This window comes from Terrapene carolina, unplaced genomic scaffold (assembly GCF_002925995.2).
Source record: "Terrapene carolina triunguis isolate 2854851 unplaced genomic scaffold, T_m_triunguis-2.0 Scaffold62, whole genome shotgun sequence".
NCBI lineage: Eukaryota > Metazoa > Chordata > Testudines > Emydidae > Terrapene > Terrapene triunguis.
Window position 1 is genome coordinate 25,519,761 of NW_020664413.1, and position 20,184 is coordinate 25,539,944.

At 46.7% G+C, this 20,184-nt stretch overlaps 1 protein-coding gene across 24 annotated transcripts in view; it reads right to left on the reverse strand.

The window, feature by feature from the left end:
- Positions 1-3,765: 3,765 nt before the first annotated feature.
- NEB (nebulin) overlaps positions 3,766-20,184 on the reverse strand; it is a 201,930-nt gene continuing 185,511 nt past the window's right edge. For 16 of the 24 annotated variants that reach the window (XM_029910553.1, XM_029910554.1, XM_029910551.1 and 13 more), the window contains 10 exons: positions 19,834-19,926; positions 17,846-17,938; positions 17,481-17,573; positions 17,117-17,209; positions 16,010-16,117; positions 15,502-15,685; positions 13,962-14,054; positions 12,477-12,626; positions 5,366-5,475; positions 3,766-4,376 (listed from right to left, as the gene is read on the reverse strand). In XM_029910553.1, the coding sequence (XP_029766413.1) occupies positions 4,203-4,376; positions 5,366-5,475; positions 12,477-12,626; positions 13,962-14,054; positions 15,502-15,685; positions 16,010-16,117; positions 17,117-17,209; positions 17,481-17,573; positions 17,846-17,938; positions 19,834-19,926 (1,191 nt within the window). In that variant the 3' untranslated portion in view covers positions 3,766-4,202. The remainder of the gene's footprint in view (positions 4,377-5,365; positions 5,476-12,476; positions 12,627-13,961; positions 14,055-15,501; positions 15,686-16,009; positions 16,118-17,116; positions 17,210-17,480; positions 17,574-17,845; positions 17,939-19,833; positions 19,927-20,184) is intronic. The other 8 variants (XM_029910543.1, XM_029910542.1, XM_029910555.1 and 5 more) reach the window with 6 other exon arrangements.

Consider the following 20,184-nt stretch of genomic DNA (forward strand, 5'->3'; position numbering starts at 1 on the left):
ATTCTGTCTGAAGGGTCTCCTCAGCCTTTTCTTAATAGTGCTTATTATGATAGTGATTTTTACAGGTCCTGCCTTTGCATCTGACTAAGGGACTTTTTTGTCAAACTTTGGGGGAGTGCTGAGCATTGATCTCCGTCACAGCCCCTCCTCCTCCACTTGGGCCAGTTTTTTATCTGTTGGAACTCCTCAGAGCCTCAGCTGTAGTGCTTCTATGCTGGCTCCTCATAAATAGAAAAATGGAGGCTACAGTACTCTCAAAAAAGATCTTTAAGGCCTCCTCAGCATCCTGAAGAGCATCCTTAGCAGCTATGTGCTTTGTGATGACATCTCCTGGCTGGAAGATCACAGAGCCTTCAAAGGATAGAGACCACCCTGACTTTGGCTCTATTTTAAAGAAAGTTCCCCTGGCAACAGTTCAGTTGCTGAGGTCTTAGAGGGCGCGATGAGTTTCTCAGCCAGTCATGGCATCCAGCTCAGTGACCTATGGCTCCATCCGTGGAAGGTGGATAACCACTCAAAGCAGGCGCCATGTTCTGCCAAATTCACGGGAGTCCTGCGTTTCAGAGAAAGCTAGACAAGGTACTGGCAGACAGTGCCACAGAATCTAACGGTCCCTTCCAACACCCCATGATGCTTTAGGAGAGAATACAGACCAGCCTTGAGACAAATGTGTTCCTTTCAGCCTTCATCGTCGCAAGAATACCAGCAGATTCTCCAGAGGGAAGCTGTGGAACCGTGGCTTGGGAGGAAATCCCCAAGGGAGCATTGTAGTTCCCAAAGCCTTTCCATGACAGGCTGCATAAGTCTCTGCCCAGAGCTGGCACTTGGGGGCAGAATCTCCCATTTCCTGGAGGAATGGATTGCTTCGTCCACAGCATAGGCATCGACTCCGTGGGTGATCCGATGCTCAAGCGGCCCGGAGGGGGGGGGGGAAATAGTGGGTGCTCAGCACCCAGGAGCCAGAGCTTGTGTGGAATGTGATGAGTTCTGTGTTGCTAACAGCTTCTGCTCTTGGGGCAGGAAGTTTGTTTATAAACAGAAGCAGGGTGATTAAGATAACAAAAGGTTTGTCATTAAATTAAGGCTCTTTAGATGATCCTGAAAGCATTCCCAGGCACTGCAATTAAAAGGAAACAAAGGGTAGGAATAAATGGTCCATTTTCAGAATGGTGAGAAGTAAATAGTGGTGTCCCCCCAGGGGCTTGTACTGGTCTGGGATCAGTGCTGATCAACATATTCATAAATGATCTGCAAAAAGGAGTAAACAGTGAGGTGGCAAAATTTGCAGATGATACAAAATTGCTCAGTTAAGTCCAAAACAGACTGCAAAGAGTTACAAAGGGATCTTGCAAAACTGGGTCACTACAGCTCCCAAAGAAGCAGAATATCTAACCAGGTCCTCTGCTTCAGGCAGACCCATACAGGCATCATCTAACAGCTTGGCTACTGAAAGAGAAGCACTAGTATCATTAGGTCTGTCCTTCAAAGTCATCAGAATATTTCTTTCTCTTGAGTATCAGCCTTGAAAGCATACTCCTGTCTGGACAAAATTTTGCGACCTTGTGCCAGAAACACATAGCTGGAATTCCTGGGTTTCTAGGATTTGCTATCTTAATTTTCTTCAATAAGTCTTTGACAAAGGTCCCAACCCAGTGTCATTGCACGTCAGCTGTCTGCCCTTAGCAGTGACACATTTGCAGGATTTCGGGGCTGTCTGGTAGAGAACCCCCAGCTACATTCCTTAGGGCAGTCCGTTAGCCAAGTGGGACTTGCATTTGTACTGAGAGCCCTGATAACACCCCTGTGAACCACTGGTGTCAGTGTCACCATTTTATTTGTCAATGAAAACTTGCTTTCTGATAGCCATCATGTCTGCCAGGCAAATGTCGGCACTCATGGTGCTTTCTATGCAGAAACCTTACTGCATGGTATGTGAAGACAAGGTGGAGCTCAGAACTCTGGGATCATTTATCCTAAAGGTGAACTCTTCTTTCCATGCTTCCCAAAAGGGGGTTTTACCTTCATTCTGTCTAAGGACACAACACCCCACCAAGGAGAAATGGCACACGGTAAATGTCAGAAGCATGCTGAAAATGTACCTTAAAATTACAGTCCATGAGGAGAGCAGGGGCCCTGCTGTATCCTTCCATCCAAAATGGCAAGGACTCAGTGCTTCCAAGTCCTCTATTGCTAAGTAATTAGATCACACATTGTGGAAGTGTAGAAGGCTTCAGGAGATTCCAGTTCCAGAAGGGATCAGGGCACACACTGTGCAAACTCTGGCGACTTCGTGGACAGAACAAGCTAATACATCTACAGCAGACACTTGTTTGTGAAGCACTACAAGGTGGACTTCCTATCCTCTGCTGGGGCATCCTTTGGCAGGAAAATGCTGCAGGTGGTAGCCTGTAAATGATTTTGCCCTCTGAGCAAATAATACAGATGGGGAAGGATACCATTTTTCCTTTTATTTTTATTTTTTGACTTTTTCTAAACCCTCCCTACATCTGTTCAGTGCTTGCTACTTCACAGACTTAAAGAACTGTGGAAGACAAAGAGCTGCAGAACGGAAAATTTCTTACCGATAATTGTCTTTCTGCTAGCAGCCTCTCCCACAATTCTGCCCAGTTATTAAGTGGAAACATTACCATACGACTGTTGATCTTTAGTCCAATGTACATAGTCATTTTGTTATCTCTGGAATATTTGTTAATTTTATGCAAGTTTTACAGCTTGGAAATAACTCATCTTGGAGTGAGCAGAGGGAGCAATGGCCAGACCATGCAGCTCCAAAACTCTAATCTGCCTCTGTGAGCTGCAGCGAGAGGAGAACAGTCCAGACATCAAGAATTGTAAGAGAGACAATTAACAGAAAGGAAATTATTGGTAAGAAAGCTCTGTTCTCCAGGACCATGACGTCATGGTGTGGCAACTGAAAACCACTGGTCCCCAGAACATGAGTGAGTTTGTGCTGAAAATACACAGGTAACGTAGCCAAAGGAGAGGCTTCAGTCTTCTAGAGATATTAGTCAGGCTGCTTGGACCACTTTGCTGTAAAATTTAACCTGCTGATAAATGGAACATAGACATTTTCATATTGGATCATTAGACCACTGGTACCTGTACTACAGTATTCTATCTGATGGGCCAGGACTAGATGGGAGGAAGTTAATTAATTTGCCCTTAATTTCTTCCCAAACCCCTCAGTTAGAGGTTAGCTAATGCCCTGAAGCATTTTTGTGTGTTTTATATGCCTTTCAAACTTGTTGGTTTAAAAAAATCGTACTAATGTAACTGAAGTTCTCGTTATCCACATGAATGTGTCCATTTCTTTTCTGAATTCTGTTTAAAATCTTGGCCTCAACTATATCTTGTAACAGTGGAATAAAGATCTTTGAATATGTATAATTCAAGGATTTTCAGACGAGATTGTTTTGTAGCAAGATTGTTTAATATGCAGATTGTTTCACTGCTCTTGACTCAAAGTTAATGCATCAATCATACTGCAGACGTGAACTTAGAAAGCTGTTTCCTTGTAAATTAGTGACTACTGACACCACCACAATCGGATGAAAAAAACATGCATCAGTGCTCAGCAAGCAGAAGAGAGGAGAGGCTTTTTCCAGGTTTACGTTTGGCTGGTTTGAGATGTTAAGTTTACATGTTGCTTATTGGGAACAATAAATATATTCAAACATTTTTAGAACAGCATAGAAAAATCCTAGTGTGCATGATAGGAAAACCAATAAAACCAACAAAGTTGCAGACTTTTTAAAATTATATTTGAATACTGTGAAATTCAACTGGATTCCAAACCAAAAGGTACTCAGAACCCTTTGTGTCAAAATTTTGCTTGCATAAAAATAACTCAGGGAAGATGGCATTGTAATAGGTTTTTATGAACAAGTCCAGTCCTAAAGAGAGAGTTTGGAAGAACACACTGCTCTAGGGCCTACTCGTGTGTTAGCAAACATTCTCATCAGAAATGAATTGTAAATGGTGTTTTTTAAAACATTTTTGTTCTATTTTTTTTTTTTTTTTAGCATGACTATGTAAGACACCATCACTTGGGGAAAACAATAAGCACTTTAGAAAGGGGTTTAATTTATAGTGGCCAGTCTGATTTGGGGTTTTAAAAAAACCCCAAAGTGCCTATGTGTTTTGACCATGTAAATATGCTTTATGGAAGACCTAATTTTCATTTAGACAGCTTCTACATAGTTGGCTGGAAGCATGCCAGTCTTGCCGGTCCTCTGTACAGTCCCATACATCCAGCCTTCATCAATAGCTTGGACGTTTACAATTGCATCTCCATCTTTGAAGGAAACTTCATCAGCATCAGCTGCCATATAGTCATACATGGCACGGTAGGTCTTCTATTAAAAAAAGAAAAAAAGTCATACTAAGAGGTTGAACAATTTGTGGTAACTTATGGCTTTTTTTAACAGGTTATAAGGCAGCAGTGTACCACCCAAGGATGTAATTTCATACTCTCTTTATGCCTGTAAATATTTAGCCCAATTCCCCCTCCCCCAATAAATAAACTCTGTAGTTTGCAGGATACGTTCAGCTCCAGTTCTCAGCCATGTATTCCATGCCTGCACAACGTGGGGTGGGAGAAGAGGTTAGTTTGGCAGTCACACAGCACAGTCTGTAATGTCCACTTTATGAAGGAGACTGGAGCCCAAAAAAGGGATGCCCTATCTTAGTGTATCATTTGGGCAACTCTGAATGGCAGACTTGTATGGAGCTCTAGCCACCAATTTTAAGCCACCCTCCCCTTGCAGAACTCTTGCTGAAGGCAGCACTGTACACACCTTGCATTCCCCCGGAACAGCTAGAACTTGTCATTTAACTTGCATGCCCTCAGCTAATGGTAATAAATGTGGTCCCTGGCTTTAGGTTTAAAAAGCAGCCCTTAGAGGGTGAGAAGACTACTATATAATTTTCAGGTCTGGGCTGGAACTCATGCAAGATGCATCGTTTTGCCCAGACCTTCCACTATCGGTGTGGCATGCTGGCATATCTGCTACTGAATCAGTTTCTGCATGCGGTGTGTCTGGGTGCTCATCAATGCTTGAGGGACCGCCAATGTTGTTTAATGTCTGATATCTGACGAAACTATTATACTTGGAGAAGCCAAGCCTGTTATCTAAATCACAGGAGATTTCAGATGCTGCAGTCAATAGAAGGCCTCAGGTGCATAAATGGTACTAGCTCTAAACTCAGTCTGTTTATTCAGTATGATCACCATGGGGAAAAGGTGAAAGTGGCTAAAGAAAATCACACAACCATTAATTTTACTGTAGCTAGTAAAACAACGTGGGCCTGACAGTCCACAAACAATGTAATCAATTTTACTTACACCCGTGGTAGATGGATGAGAGGGAACGGAAGACACTGTTGTCAGCTGGGTGGCAACAGAAGAAGATCTTTGTTGTGGCAGTTCTATAGTTTTAGCTTGTTTGTAAGCCACTGGAAAAGAAAAGGTTGTTTAAATGATAAATGAGTTGGAGGACTATTTTTTTTCTCTTTCCTTTCCCCCTTCTCAAGTTTTTCCTGAGCTAAGGACTTTGCATACAAATAGTATTTTTAACATGAATAAAGATACTTGGTCAAATCATCAGTTTAATTTTACTTAACCCAATGTACGTCAGTTGGGGTCTCAGCCACTGTCTCAAGATTGTGTAGTTAGGGTTTTGTCATGGCTAAAATGTACTGTTAGATGAAAGGTTTGATTGAAAAAAACCTGAGTATCTTGAATGGTGTGCAGATATTTAAAAGGGCCATAATATCTACCTCACAGGGTTATGCGGTTCAAAAATTGGACAAGTTGTTGCACGTGGCTGGGCCATATGTCACACAGTCTGTTGCACAGCTGGGAAGAGAAAGGACAGCTACCTGTTCCGTAACTGGCGTTCTTCAAGATGTGTTGCTCCTGTCTATTCCACAGTAGGTGTGCATGCTCCCCACGTGCATCAATGCCGGAAGTTTTTCCCTTAGCAGTATCCATAGCCGGGGAGCCCCGTGGTGACCCCTGGAGTGCCACCTGCATATTGCGCTATAAGGGGAGCCACAGGCTCCCCCCACTCTCGGTTCCTTCTTGCGGGACAACTCCGACAGAGGGGAAGGAGGGCGGGGTGTGGAATAGACAGGAGCAACACATCTTGAAGAACGCCGGTTACGGAACAGGTAACTGTCCTTTCTTCTTCGAGTGATTGCTCCTGTGTATTCCACAGTAGGTGATTCCAAGCAGTATCTGTTGGAGGTGGGTAGGAGTTCACAATGGTTCGGGACGAAGTACCGCCCTGCCGAACCCGGTGTCGTCCCTAGACTGGGAGATGATTGCGTAATGCGAAGTAAACGTGTGAATTGAGGCCCACGTGGCCGCCCTACAGATGTCCTGAATGGGGACATGGGCAACTGATGAGGCCTGAGCCCTCGTAGAGTGAGCCTTAATGATAAGTGGCGGGGGAATCCCTGCCAGGTCATAGCATGTGCGTATGCACGAGATAATCCAGTGGGAGAGCCGCTGGGTAGAGATAGGTTGCCCGCTCGGCCGAGGCAACAAAGAGTTGAGAGGATCTCCGGAACAGCTTAGTCCGATCTAGATAAAAAGCCAAAGCCCTATGCACAGCTAGCGGCCGGAGGCAACGTTCCTCGTTAGAGGCATGGGGCTTAGGGCAGAGCACAGGAAGAAAGATACTGTGCTCCATATGGAGGGAGGAATGCCAGGTGTGGGCGAAGCTGGACCATATTCCTATGGAAAACTGTATAGGGGGGTTCAAGGCCCTGAGTTCTGAGACACATCGGGCAGATGTGATTGCCACGAGGAAGGCCACCTTCCACGAGAGGTGTGACCAGGAACACAGGGCTAGTGGTTCGAAGGGGGGCCCCATGAGACGTGACAAGATCAGGTTGAGGTCCCATTGTGGCACGGGGGCGTCTAGAGTACGGGAACGAATGGACTAGGCCCTTCAGGAAGCCAGAGGTCATAGGGTGGGAGAAGACCGAGTGCCCTTGCACTGGCGGGTGAAAAGCCGATATGGCTGCGAGGTGTACCCTGACTGAGGCTGGTGCCAGACCATGGGTTGTAAGGGACAAAAGGTAGTCCAGGACGAACTGGAGAGGAGCAGCGGAGGGAAAAACTCCCCACTTACTCGCCCACCTGGCAAATCTGGACCACTTCGCCACGTACGTCCAATGCGTGGACGGCTTTCCAGGAGGACTCGCCTAACCTGCTCCGAACACTTGTTCTCCTCGTTTAGCCACGGAGCAGCCACGCGGTCAGGTGGAACGCGGCCAGGTTGAGATGGAGGAGGCGTCTTCCGGCTTGGGAGAGGAGGTCCGGGCGGAGCGGTAGCGCCCTCAGGGGGGCCGCCAAGAGACGTAGGAGGGGCCCGTACAAGTGCGGGCGGGGCCATGAGAATGACCCTCGCCTTGTCCACCTTTACTTTCTCCAGGACCTTGGTGATGAGGGGGAGCGAGGGGAAGGCATATAGGAGCTGGCCCGACCAGCTCATGAGGAACGTGTGGGAGAGTGCACCATTCTCCACCCGTCCCCTGGAGCAGAACTGTGGGCAGCACCAGTTCTGGTGGGTAGCAACCAGGTCAATCTGGGGAGCTCCCCACTCTAGGAAGATCCTGTGGGTGACCTCCGAGGGGAGCAAGCACTCATACTGGGGAGAGAAGACCCTGCTGAGGCAGTCTGCTTGCATATTGCAGACGCCCGGGAGGTGAGCCGCCCTCGGGGAGATATCATGGGCTATACAGAACTCCCATAAGGCTAGGGCTTCCCGGCAGAGGGCTAGGGAACGAGTCCCGCCTTGCTTGTTGATATAGTACATGGTAGCGGTATTGTCCATGAGGACTCTGACTATCCTGCCACAGAGGTGCGTGAGAAATGCCATACACGCCAGTCGTATCGCCCTGAGTGCCCTGACATTTATGTGCAGGGACGAGTCTAGGGTCGACCATGTCCCCTGGGTCTGCACGTCTCCCATGTGGGCTCCCCAGCCTAGGTCCGAAGTATTGGACATCAGGTCTATGGGTGGGTTGGCCTCCCTGAAGGGAACCCCTTGTAGCATAGTGCTCGGGAGGGACCACCACTGAAGGGAAGCCAATACCGGGGATGGGATTGAGAGGATCTTGTCCAGGCCATCCTGGGCTTGGGAGAACTGGGAGGCTAGCCAGAGTTGGAGGGGCCTCATCCGGAGTCTGGCATGGCGAACCACGTACGTGCAGGCCGCCATGTGTCCCAGGAGCCGGAGGCATGCCCTGGCTGTGGTCACCAGGAACGTGGAGACCGAGGCAATGAGATCCCTTAGGGTCTTGAACCTGTCCAGGGGAAGAGAGGCCGTAGCCTTGGAGGAATCTAGGAGAGCCCCAATGAACTCCATGCGCTGGACTGGCACTAGAGTAGATTTGGCCTCGTTCAGGATTAGGCCTAGGTTTTTGCAGGTGGCCAGGAGTAGCCGCATGTGGAACTCCACTTCTGGACGAGACTCGCCCTTAAGGAGCCAGTTGTCCAGATAAGGAAAGATTTGTACCCCCTGTTTCCTGAGGTACGCCGCCACCACTGCCATGCATTTCGTGAACACCTTGGGGGCTGTGGACAGGCCAAAGAGGAGGACCACAAACTGGTAGTGCCCCGTCCTGACCACGAATCTGAGGAAGCCTCTGTGCCCCTCGAAAATGTGGACGTGGAAATAAGCGTCATGGAGGTCCAGGGCAGCGTACCAGTCCCCCGGGTCTAGGGAGGGGATAATAGACCCATCCTGGACCTGCGCGACCTGAACAGGTTCCTAACCTGTTCCAAGTTCCGCATGGTGGCCCTGGCTTCTGAGACCCCCTTTCGCCTTAGGGATCAGGAAGTAACGGGAGTAAAAACCCTTGCCCTGGAACTGTATCGGGACGCGTTCCACCGCCCCGAGGCTGAGTAGTTGATCCACCTCCTGGTCTAGGAGGCGGGCATGCTCGGGATCCCCCAGGACCATGATGGGGGGGTGGGTGGCTTGGCGGGGGAGACGTGAACTGCAAAATGAATCCCTTGGAAATAGTACTGAGGACCCACTGGTCTGACATTATGCGGGACCAAGCCCTGAGGAAGGCAGACAATCGGTTGCAGAACACAAACTTCATTGGTCGGGGGGTCGCTTTCCCTGCCTCTTGCCCTTAGGCTGCTGGGTGGAGCGGGACTGCCTCTGAGACCGGCGTTTCTGATCTCTAGGCCTTTTATATGGGGGCTCGTATCTGCTCCTAGCAGGTTTAGCTGCCGGGAGCGATTTGGCCTTGTCCTTCGCCGGAGGGACGTAGAGGCCCAAGATCTGCAGGGTGGTGAGGGAGTCTTTCATCCCATGCAGCCTGATGTCCATCTGGCCCGCAAAGAGCGCCTTGCCATTGAATGGGAGGTCCTGCATCAGAGGTTGGGCCTCCGTCGACAGACCCGATAACAGGAGCCACGACGCCCGGCGCACGGAGATTGCGGAAGCCATGGAGTGAGCCGCTGTATCAGCCGCAGCCGCCGCCAACCCCTCTTCCACCAGAGCCCTGAAGTCCTTCCTGTCCTTGTCTGGGAGAAGGGGCTCGCACTTAGGCAAGGACTCCCACAGGTTAAAGTCATACCTGCTGATTAAGGCCTGGTGGTTGGCTACTCTCAGCTGAAAACTAGCTGATGAATAAATCTTTCTGCCAAAGGAGTCGAGTCTCCTGGCCTCTTTGTTCTTAGGGGTGGGCGCGGGTTGGCCTTGGCGCTCCCTGTGGTTCACTGACTCAACTACAAGTGAGTTAGGCGCCGGGTGGGAATAAAGATATTCGTGACCCTTCGCCAGCACAAAGTACTTTCAGCTTCTTGGAGCCAAGGAGGCGGGAGTTTGCCACAGGGAACTGGTGATGTTGGCAACACATTTGGTGCAGTGGCAGGGCCACACGGCCCGGTACCGAGGGAGATAAAACGAAGAGGGAATCAGACGGTCCCTCCATCTCCTCGGCTTGTAGCTGAAGGCTGGATGCCACCCGCTTCAGCAAGTCCTGGTGTGCCTTACAGTGCTCCTGCGGGACTGAAAGCGGAGGTTCCACAATGGCGTCGTCCGGTGCCGGAGACGCGGCACACGCGGAGCCGGGCACCGCGATCGGTGCCGGGGCGTCGAGACCCAGGTCGGAGTCCGGTCGCGGGTCCGCTGAGTCTTGGCCCGTCGACTTATCCTGTGGATGGCCCGACGAGGCCGATGGAGCCTGGGACGCTCCGGTGACCAAATGGGCCCTGGGCTGGGCCGGTACCTGCTGCCATGGTGCCCACTGGCCCCATTGTCCTTGTCACGGGGTACCATGCCATTGACCTTGCTGGGTACCTGACGGCACAACGTGTCCCAGCGGGGCAACACGGCCCGAGGACGGGAAGAGGGGTGCCGAGGCCAAGGTGGCCGAAGAGCGTTTGGTGCCACGGGAGCGATGGGAACGGTGCCTGTGGTGACGTCTCCCTCACGATCTGGGCCTCGATGACGAGGAATGGTACCCCCTCGACGAACTGCTTCGGTACACGTGACGGCGGTACGAAGCCCGGTGCCTTGACGCCGAGGTACCACGTGGGGAGTCTCTGGCGCGGCGTCTGGTCGAGCGGGAGCTGGAGCGCAAACGACAGTGTCTGGCGTGTCTAGATCGGCTCCGGTACCCACGCCTGACCGGGGAGCGTTCCTGACGCCTCTCACGGTGCCTGCGCTCACTGGCGGGCGGCGTAGAGGGGGCCCGCGATTCCCATCTCAACGGCGGGTCGGAGGGTCAGGGCGGCATTGACGGTGGCCGGGAGTCACCCGAAGAGCGGCGCGGGGAGCGATCCCCGGAGCAGGAGCTGCAGCTCGCCGAAGAGGTCTGACGGGCACCTAACGGGGGCTTGCCTCGAGACCTGGGGCCTGTACTCAGCTGCAAGCTCGGCATGGGCAAAGACAATGTCCTTTGCCGCATGCACCGCCTCCGGCGTCGACGGCATCCATACCGGGGATGTCTGGGTCGATGGCACTGGGCTGCTCCACTCCACATGAACCAGAGGTCTTAAGCCTGGGGGGAACCGAGGGCTGCCCAGCGCGGGACCAGCCTCCCCCTTGTCCTTATCGCGGCGTCGCTGCAAGGCCGGGCCCTTCCCTTGCTTCCTGGAGGGAGAGCGGCGTGGAGTGGTAGAGGGGGCCTCGCTACGTACCGACGACGTGGCGGCCGGTGCCGAGTCCGATCTGCGCATCGGTGTCGGTGCTGACGCCGACTCCATCAGGAGAGCTTGAAGTCCCTCTCCTTTTTAGTTCTTGGTTTGAACTACCTACAGATCTTGCAACGGTCGCTAATATGAGTCTCACCCAGGCAGCGAAGACACTCAGCGTGAGGATCGCTCCTGGGCATAGAACGGTGACAGGAGTTGCATGACTTGAAGCCTGGGGCGCGGGGCATGCCCCGAGCCCAAGCTAACACTGAGAACGATCCGACGAACGGTACCGCTAGAGAAAAAGGGCTGCAGCGAAGCTGGAGCACAAAGTTCCGACTACCTTCACTGGCGGCAAGAGGAAGAGGCAAGAGGGTGGAAGGAGCCCGTGGCTCCCCTTATAGCGCGATATACAGGCGCCACTCCAGGGGTTGCTGCGGGGCTCACCGGCTACGGATACTGCTAAGGGGAAAACTTCCAGCACCGGTGCATGTGGCGAGCATGCACACCTACTGTGGAATACACAGGAGCAATCACTCGAAGAAGAACCCAGGAGTCCCAACTCTTAGTACTATTGCTTTAACCACCTCTGAAGTACTGTAGTGACACACTGTAATACCTTTTCCCTGAGGTTTTAAAGTTGAGGGATGTGAGCCAAAAGTTCCTCAGTAGGAGTTCAACATCTCTTCCTACTCATATAATCCCTCCCATTTTCCCCAGCCATCCCCTTCCTACAGAATGCTGGAAGAGAGCCCATACCCCCAAAAGGGGACAGAGACTTTCTCCATCATTGACACCATGCTTCCATATCATAAGCTGTGTGTCAGTTACTCCCTCCCACAGTCCATTCAGCCAACATGTGCCACCTCCTCCCCTGCTGCTTCCGGGACAGCAAGAAAGTGAGACATGACATGTGAGAAGTACAGGCTTAGGGAGAAAGGGTTCCTGGTATAGGTGAGTTAGTCATCAGGACTTGCAGCAGGCAAGTGTCCCACTATAGTCCAACTAGAACATCTTCCTTTCTCCAGGCAAGGCCCCTGTTGTCCCACTTTGGTGCTTCTTTAGCCATTAAGAACTGGCCTGTCCCTATGTTGTTAAATACCTCAGAATTAGGTAATGTCCTAATGGTTAACACCATCCATAGCTCTATTGACATTTACTTGTAGGTTAGATGAAGCACTAGTGAGAATGAGGTAGGGAGCTGTCTTACAAAATGCAAAGGAGAAATGAGACTGGGCTACCCAAGTCTTTTTTTATCCTGAGCTCTTCCAAGATTTTGTTCCCTTCCTACCTGTTGTAGTTGTGGTGAAGAGGCCTCCATTGCTGTAATAAGACAGGTGGTGATCAGCGCCTTCTGAATGCTCAGATTTCTCATCCCCGGCGCTGAGGCTTAATGCACTGGCAGAGCGGGATTGCTCCCGGCTGCGGCGCTGGGCTTGGACTGGAGGAGAACAAGCAGAAACCAGATTGAGTGCCTGGACCTATTTACCTCGGTGGTACGCTGTTACTAAAGGCCATATTTTTCTCTAACAGTGCATTATTATTGACATCAGTGCAGTTATGTTGGTATACAGTAAACTGGAGAGAATCTGGCATGTAGATATAAGCAGCTAAGCAAAAGTTACTTACATTCTAAATATTACTGTTGCTTAGAAAGCTAATGGAGAAACCACAGAATTAGGGACTCTCAACTACACATACAGCTGCAGTGCTACTGAAGGGGCACTGGGGACTTCATGATAGAATTGTAACCTAATAGGCACAATTGTGATGTTCCTAAAAATTTTTTTTTTTTTAAATACAAAGAGCAATATTTTTATTCTGTTTTCCAACATTCTCTCCTGCTGCACCCTCTAGTTATAGGGCAGCTGCTCTACTTCTCTTCTTGTTCCCTTTTCTGTATCTGGTTGGATGGTACCTACATTGCCAACATTTAACTATCACTTTCTTTGGAATAAGCAAAATGTGATATTTTAAAGGCACTTGGTCTCAGTTAAGTTAACATAAGTAAAAACTAGCAGGGCCATTTATAAACATTAATGAAACCTGAAGCTGAACACAACTCCCTTTTGGTTGTCACTCTTACTAGGTTGGAATTTTCCAAAACACAGAGGATGCAATATGTATTCATAAATCAACCTCCGCCCCCACCCAAGTAACACAAAGCTGGGTCAAGATTGCTGAACATTTTTCTTATTGGTGCTTGCAGTACAGAGCTTTTCTCTAAAAATGAAAGGGAGTAAGAAAAAGAAGACTAACAGCTCTGCATCCATTTCATTTTAGATAAGTAATGAAAGACGCACATTTGATAAGCAAACTATAATACAGTGATTTAAGCCAGCAGTAGACAATCCAATGCATCTGTGTTAAAGGCATAATATACATGTATATACTTGAGGTTAAATAATATGTTTTCTGAAGATTAGCAATATCAAATATCCAGTTAACTATGCGTACAACTAGATAAGTTTAAACATATAGCCATGTAGGCTGGGATTTTCAAAGGCAAGTCCTGTTGTCTTTCAGTGGGACATTGGGCCCTAGGTGGGTTTGAAAATCCTAGCCATATTTAATAAAGTGCTTCCAGAAGTCAACATGGAAATCTATTCGGTTGTATTCCTTAACCTGCTGATGGAATTCAATCTTCATTGGATAGTAGATAGAGAGTTGACCTATCCTTGTGTATCTAAAAACATACATTTCAAGTAACAACACATTTGACCACACACTGTGTTGAATAGAACATCTGATCAACGGCAGCTATTGTGGGACACACCAGAAATCATGTGCAAGCTTCTAGACTGAATGTTGTCTTCTGCTGGGTCATAGTCAAAGACTGATCCAGGATTAGTACGCCACACACGAAGACCTGAAAGAGAAATGTACTGTTTTTACCAGCTATCCAAAAGTCCACTTACATCTTGAATAGGAAAAGAATAGGAACATAAGACGTTCCTATACGCAGTAATTTTGTCTTTTGGACTGAATATGTTTGAAGGCCATAAGAGAAGTTTGAAGAGAACTTAAAACTATACTTCTCAAATCTGGCTGTAACACAGACCAGATAATTGTGCAAGGCCCATTTCCTTATTACTCTGTCAAGTGATGCCATTGTACAGTAACAGATTTGCCAACCGCGTCTCCAGGATCTGCAAGGATATGTCCATCTGTGCTTAGAAAGAAATTAAAACAATATTTTAAATCAATATGAATTATGATCTTTCTATGTTAAATTTAGAAAGACCTGGATCAAACAGTAGGTTTCTAGATTGCACGATGTGTAGCTAATATTGCCCATTGAAGAGAGCTTCGCAACATTTAAATTGAAGGGTGACTAAAATAGCTCAAAGTAACGCTGACTAATGAATCAAACTGATCTAACGTGATCCAACAGCTGGAAGTTAAAGCTAGACAAATTCAGACTAGACATAAGTAGTGTTCCCTCTAATGTTTTCTATCCATGTGCGGAATTAATTTTATGTTCACCAATAATGTGTGGATGTACACCACCAACAGAAACAAAAACTTTTTTAATTTACCATAGGGATAATTACTCCAGTCAGGCCAGGTTAGGCATTTTAGAATTCACTACTCAACGAATTAAATTTAAGCATAAGAGAAATAAAATTATGAAATGCATAGACCAGTCAAAAAACTAAAGTAACAGCACTTTGAAAGAACAAAATTACAGCGCATACATGTGCATTGCAGGAAGCACCAAGTAGTAACACCACCACCACAAGAATCTGTTGGGATGTGAGTGTGAAAGAGTGTGTTTGGGAGAGAGAGACAGTGTGTGTGAGACACAGAGACTGTATATGTGTGTGTGTGTGTTTGAGAGAGGGAGACACACACACACACACACACAGATTGTGTGAGTGTGCTGGCTGCTGGGGAAGTCTATGAGAGACCATGTGCTATCTCTTTAAGGCACTCACACCAGAAGGCTCAGACCATGGCAGCTGAGCTCTCCTGCTCCTGAGCCCTGTCCCCCTCCCTGGCTCTGTGGAGAAGGGGTACATGGCAAGGGGGAGGGGGACACCCTGACATAAGCCTCCCCTCCCCCACAGAGGGTCCCAGGAGCAGCTGGCCAGGTAAATTGTATGTTTTTCCTCTAAGACTGTTCTATTAATTATTTTGGGGGTGTTCCATGGCCTGTGTTATACAGGAGATCAGTCTAGATGATCACAATGGTCCCTTCGGGTCTTGGAATCTGTGAAAAGTGCTTAGGATGGTAAATTTTCATGAGCATGTTGAGTTTTACATAGGGCAGAAGAAATGCTCTCAGTACTTCTATGCAGTGTGAGTGCTAATACCTGTGATTGTCTCTTGATCCTGGTCCACTCGTTTTCGCTCCATTTCTACAACCTTTCTTTGAATGCCCCTGTAGTGAATATCACTGAAGTCCTGCATGTTCTTTTTCACACGCTCTGTAATGGGGTCAGTAACCACAGGCGTGAAGCTACCTTTGTGTTTTTCAAAATCCTCATGGTATTTCACCTACAATTAAAAAAAAAAAAAAAGACATGTCCATTCCTCTGTAGAGTAGCTACTATGGGTATTTCTGCTTGCCTTGAATTAATAGCTAGTAAAGATGTGCATTGGCATCTCTGACTTCTGAAATCCAAGAGACACGGACGTCCCAAATATGTATCCCTTGTGGATTCTATAAGGGATAAACTCAGTTTGGCTTTTGCTATTTAAATATGGCAACCAGAATCACCATAGACACATTATCCATGACGTGACAACTCTGATCGCTCAAGAACTGACTTAAATTTTGATTACATCACTTGCTAACCTTCTAAAAAAAGGAAGCCTTACTGTAGAGATGTGTCGCTGGGTCTCTCGTACGCGCCTCATTTCGGGGGTATCCAATACATAGGCTGCTTTACCTTGCACTTGTTTCCGGAAACTATCTGAATAGAGGACCTAACAAATGAGAAACAGGAAGTGAATGTGGGTCAGTACGCTGGCTCTGAATTCTCAGAGACATTTTGCACAGGAGTGACGAGATGAGACAAAATAAATGAGGACATGCTGGAGAGAGCCTTTAGGCCACCACGCTAGTTTAGTTATTGAGACATGGATAGCACTGGCTTTTGAGAGGCATGGTATAAGAACATGCCTCAAACTTTCTTTTCACTAAGTAAAAGATCTTTTACTCTGATCGCTAAAGTCTTTTAAAGGCAAAGTAGTGATGAAAGCCTGATTAATTCTGTTAGATGAGTATGTAAAAAAATTGCTGCCTTGGTAAACAAAGGCCAGAGCCAAACCTTTGACAGTATTTTGGGCCATATTCTGTTCTCATTTATTGTCATTCAACTCATTGACTTCATGGAGTTATCAGTGAGTAGTGGAGAAAATAATTAGGCCCATTTTATCCTTCTGATATTCAATTACATGGCGGGGAGGGGAATTAGGATCTCAAACACTGTGTTGATGAGGGCTATATAGGTTCAGTGAAACTATCTGCATGCATAAGCATTTGCCAGGAGAGGGCATGACAAGTCTCTGCTGTCTTGAGTAACAGCTTATGGGGGGCGTTACTGCCTGTAGGAATGAATTCATTTTATGTAGAACACAAGTTACTAACAGAAAATACCCATAATGCTGAAGAATGTCCATTATGCATCACATACCATATACGCACTTTAAACACAGAGGCTATTACCAGGAATTTAGATGGTTACATTTGTTATTTGAAGTCAAATTGTTATGTAAAACAAGGAATCAGATGAAAATAGAGAGCCAGTTAAAACAAGGAATGGAAAACTCCAAGAATTAGAGTTATATTTTAGTATTTTAAAACTTCAAAACTAGGTAAGGAAGTTAATATTTAGATGTTTTAAAGTTGAATGAGGAAAGGACTAAATGATTTATAATGTTAAAATGTTATTTTGTAGCTTATTTATTTGTCCTAGCAAATACCGAGCTAATGTTTTCTTGATTGCGTTTAGCTCTCTCCATCTCTGGAGTGATAGGTGTCGGAGTTCCTTTTCCCATGTGCTCTTTGTACAACACCTATAGCACACAAAAAAAGTGTCCAGAAGTCAAAGACTAGACAATTGTTGATGAATCATGGTGTAAATTGTGTTATTGTTTAATCATACTCATCACTGCATGGATAAAAGGATATCAAGAAGTAAAGCAGTTAAAACGTTATTTCATTATGCAAAAAGTAAAATAATTATTTCAAAAGGAAAAAAAAGGCAAGTTGAGAAAATTGGGGTAAAATTAGAAGCAGTTTTGAGGATTGTTATTTTTTTTAATATAAGGTTGTTCCTTTCAATACCAAGCTAATGTTTTCTTGATTCCGTTTGACTCTCTCCATCTCTGGAGTTACAGGTGTCGGCGTTGCTTTCCCTACGTTTTCTTTGTAAGCAACCTACAGGTTACAAAAAAGTATCCAAAAATCACAAAAAATGTACAAGTGAATTTTTTAAAACTATTACTTTTGTAATAGTAAAGTTTATTGTGTTAATAGGAAAAATCCCTCTGGAAAAAATATTTTAAAAGTTGTTAAAATCAATGCTTGTAATTTTAAAAAGCCAATTAAAATTACATTTAAAAATGTGGGGGAGAAACAAAACTAGTCAGATGAAAGGTATTTTTTAAAAATGCACTGTCACATCACATTTTATTTTCTCAAGACAATACCGAGCTAATGTTTTCTTGATTGCGTTTGACTCTCTCCATCTCTGGAGTAACAGGTGTTGGGGTTGCTCGCCCCAAGTTTTCTTTGTATAATACCTACGGGATACAAAAGACGTATCCAGAAAAAACAAGTTACTTATCAAATTAAAAAAATCATGACTTGTTATGTTACACAGCACTGCATGAATGCCAAACATCTAAAGGGACAAGGATGTGGAAGAGCAAGAAAAAAAAACTGGAAAAAAAGAATTAAAAATGAAGTTTTCGTATTAAAATAGAAGGGCTCTATCCAGCTGCAAATATTTATGGTACTGCAGGATGCACAAGCTCTCGGAAGTTGTCTGTGCCTTGGGCAGACTAGTCAGGAAAGAGGTTGCTCCAGGAGACCTGAAAAATGAGTCCCTAACTCCCATGTACCACATCACTGCCTTCATGTATTATGCAAACCTTAAGATTAGGATTGGAGGAGGAATTGCTGTAGGAGGGGCAGTTGGTAAAACGCTCTTCAGTTCTCAATCACCTGAACTGGTTGTAATCTGAATCCCAACCCAAATGAGACTCCATTGACTGAACCTTCTCACAGCTGCCAGGGTATGATCACTGTGGGTGGTTGGGGGTTTCCCCAGTGAAGACATCCCTTCTTACTCTTTCTCCACTAAATCACCATTTGGAAAGGATTCTTCTCTCTCTGTCTCTGTTTTGAAGCTCTCAGCCAGAGATGTTTATTTCTCTGGCTGATTGACACCAGTCAGCCAAATTAAAAACCAACTCCAGGGGCAGATGTTCTGTAAATCTCACTGCATCACTCCCAGGACCCTGACTGCTGTATATGGCAATATGAGACTTCATCCCTTAAAAGGGGCAGGTTGTACAGTTGTGCAATTCCAGTTAAGGCAATGGAAAGACTCCCACTGATTCTAATGGGAGCTGGATCACGCCCTAATGTTTAAGCCCATGTGGTTCTCAATGTTTCCTAGCTTATGGCTACACTTGCAGCTGTACAGCGCTGTTAGTTAAACCCACCTTTGTACAGCTGAGTAGGGAAAGCGCTGCAGTCTGTCCACACTGACAGTTGCCAGCACTGTCGTGTCCATATTTGCAGCTGCATTGGGAGCAGTGCATTATGGGCAGCTATCCCAGCATTCAAGTGGTTGCAACGTGCTTTTCAAAAGGGGGGTGGGGTGGAGTGTGACAGGGAGTGTGGGGGGAGAGCGAGTGGGTTCTTGGAGTGCTGAGAGTGTGTCAGCACGCTATCTTGTAAGTTCAGACCCCCCTGCTTCTCACTCACTCACTCAAAGCAAACAGCAAAATGTTTGCTTTTTCTCTCCGAAACGGAGTTTTGAAACGGCACTTCCGCATTCCTGTGGCCGATCACAATGAGAAGAGTGGCCACTTGATAAGGGGATTATCACAGCGCAGTAAGTTAACTCCTCGTTCACACTGACAGCCGGGAGTTGTAGCCAAGGCGCAGCAAACGTTATTCCTCTCGGGGAGGTGGAGTACCAGCAGCGCTGTAGGCAGGGAGATACAGTACTGTACGTGCCTTGCCAGTGTGGATGGGGAGTGAGGTACAGCACTCTGGGAGGCTTTATTGTGCTGTTACTCACAAGTGTAGCCAAGGCCCTAGATACTGTCAACTACTTCCAACTCCCACAGAGGTCTAGAGCATGTCACCAGGTCAGTTCCTAACTGGATTCAGTGGAACAATAGGGAGGAAGTACTGTTGAGCTCGTATAGGCCAGCAGCCACAGAGACTGTTAATATCTGGATAGAGCCCTACAGTCACAGAGCTAGGTTATAAAACAATCTTAAAATTCCAGGAGCAGACTGTTAACACTAAAGCTAGGTTTATTTTTAGGAGCAAAAGAAATTATTATGCAAACAGAGCCATATCTAACGTTTTAAGCTAAAAAAGCCTTTCTGAAATATGTTAGTGTTATTTTATTAAAAAATAGGAGCAAAGGGGGAAAAACTGTTTATTTTATAGGTACCGAGCTAATGTGTTCTTGATTGCGTTTGACTCTCTCCATCTCTGGAGTGACTGGTGTTGGGGTCGCTTTCCCCACGTGTTCTTTGTACAAAACCTACATGATACAAAGGAGTATCCAAAAATCATAAAAAGGCAATGACAATAAAAACAAGAGCTTCTGAATTATCACATTTAGAAAGGGTTACTTTTTGGGGCCCATTCCTGTTTCCAGTAAAATCAATAAGTGCTTTGTGATTGATCTAATTGGCTGCAGGAATGGCTCCATTAAGGAATCAGCACTGCATGAAAGCAAAATAGCTTAGTAGAATAAGGAGTCTGGAAGGGTTAAACAAAAACAAAACAACCCCCCCCC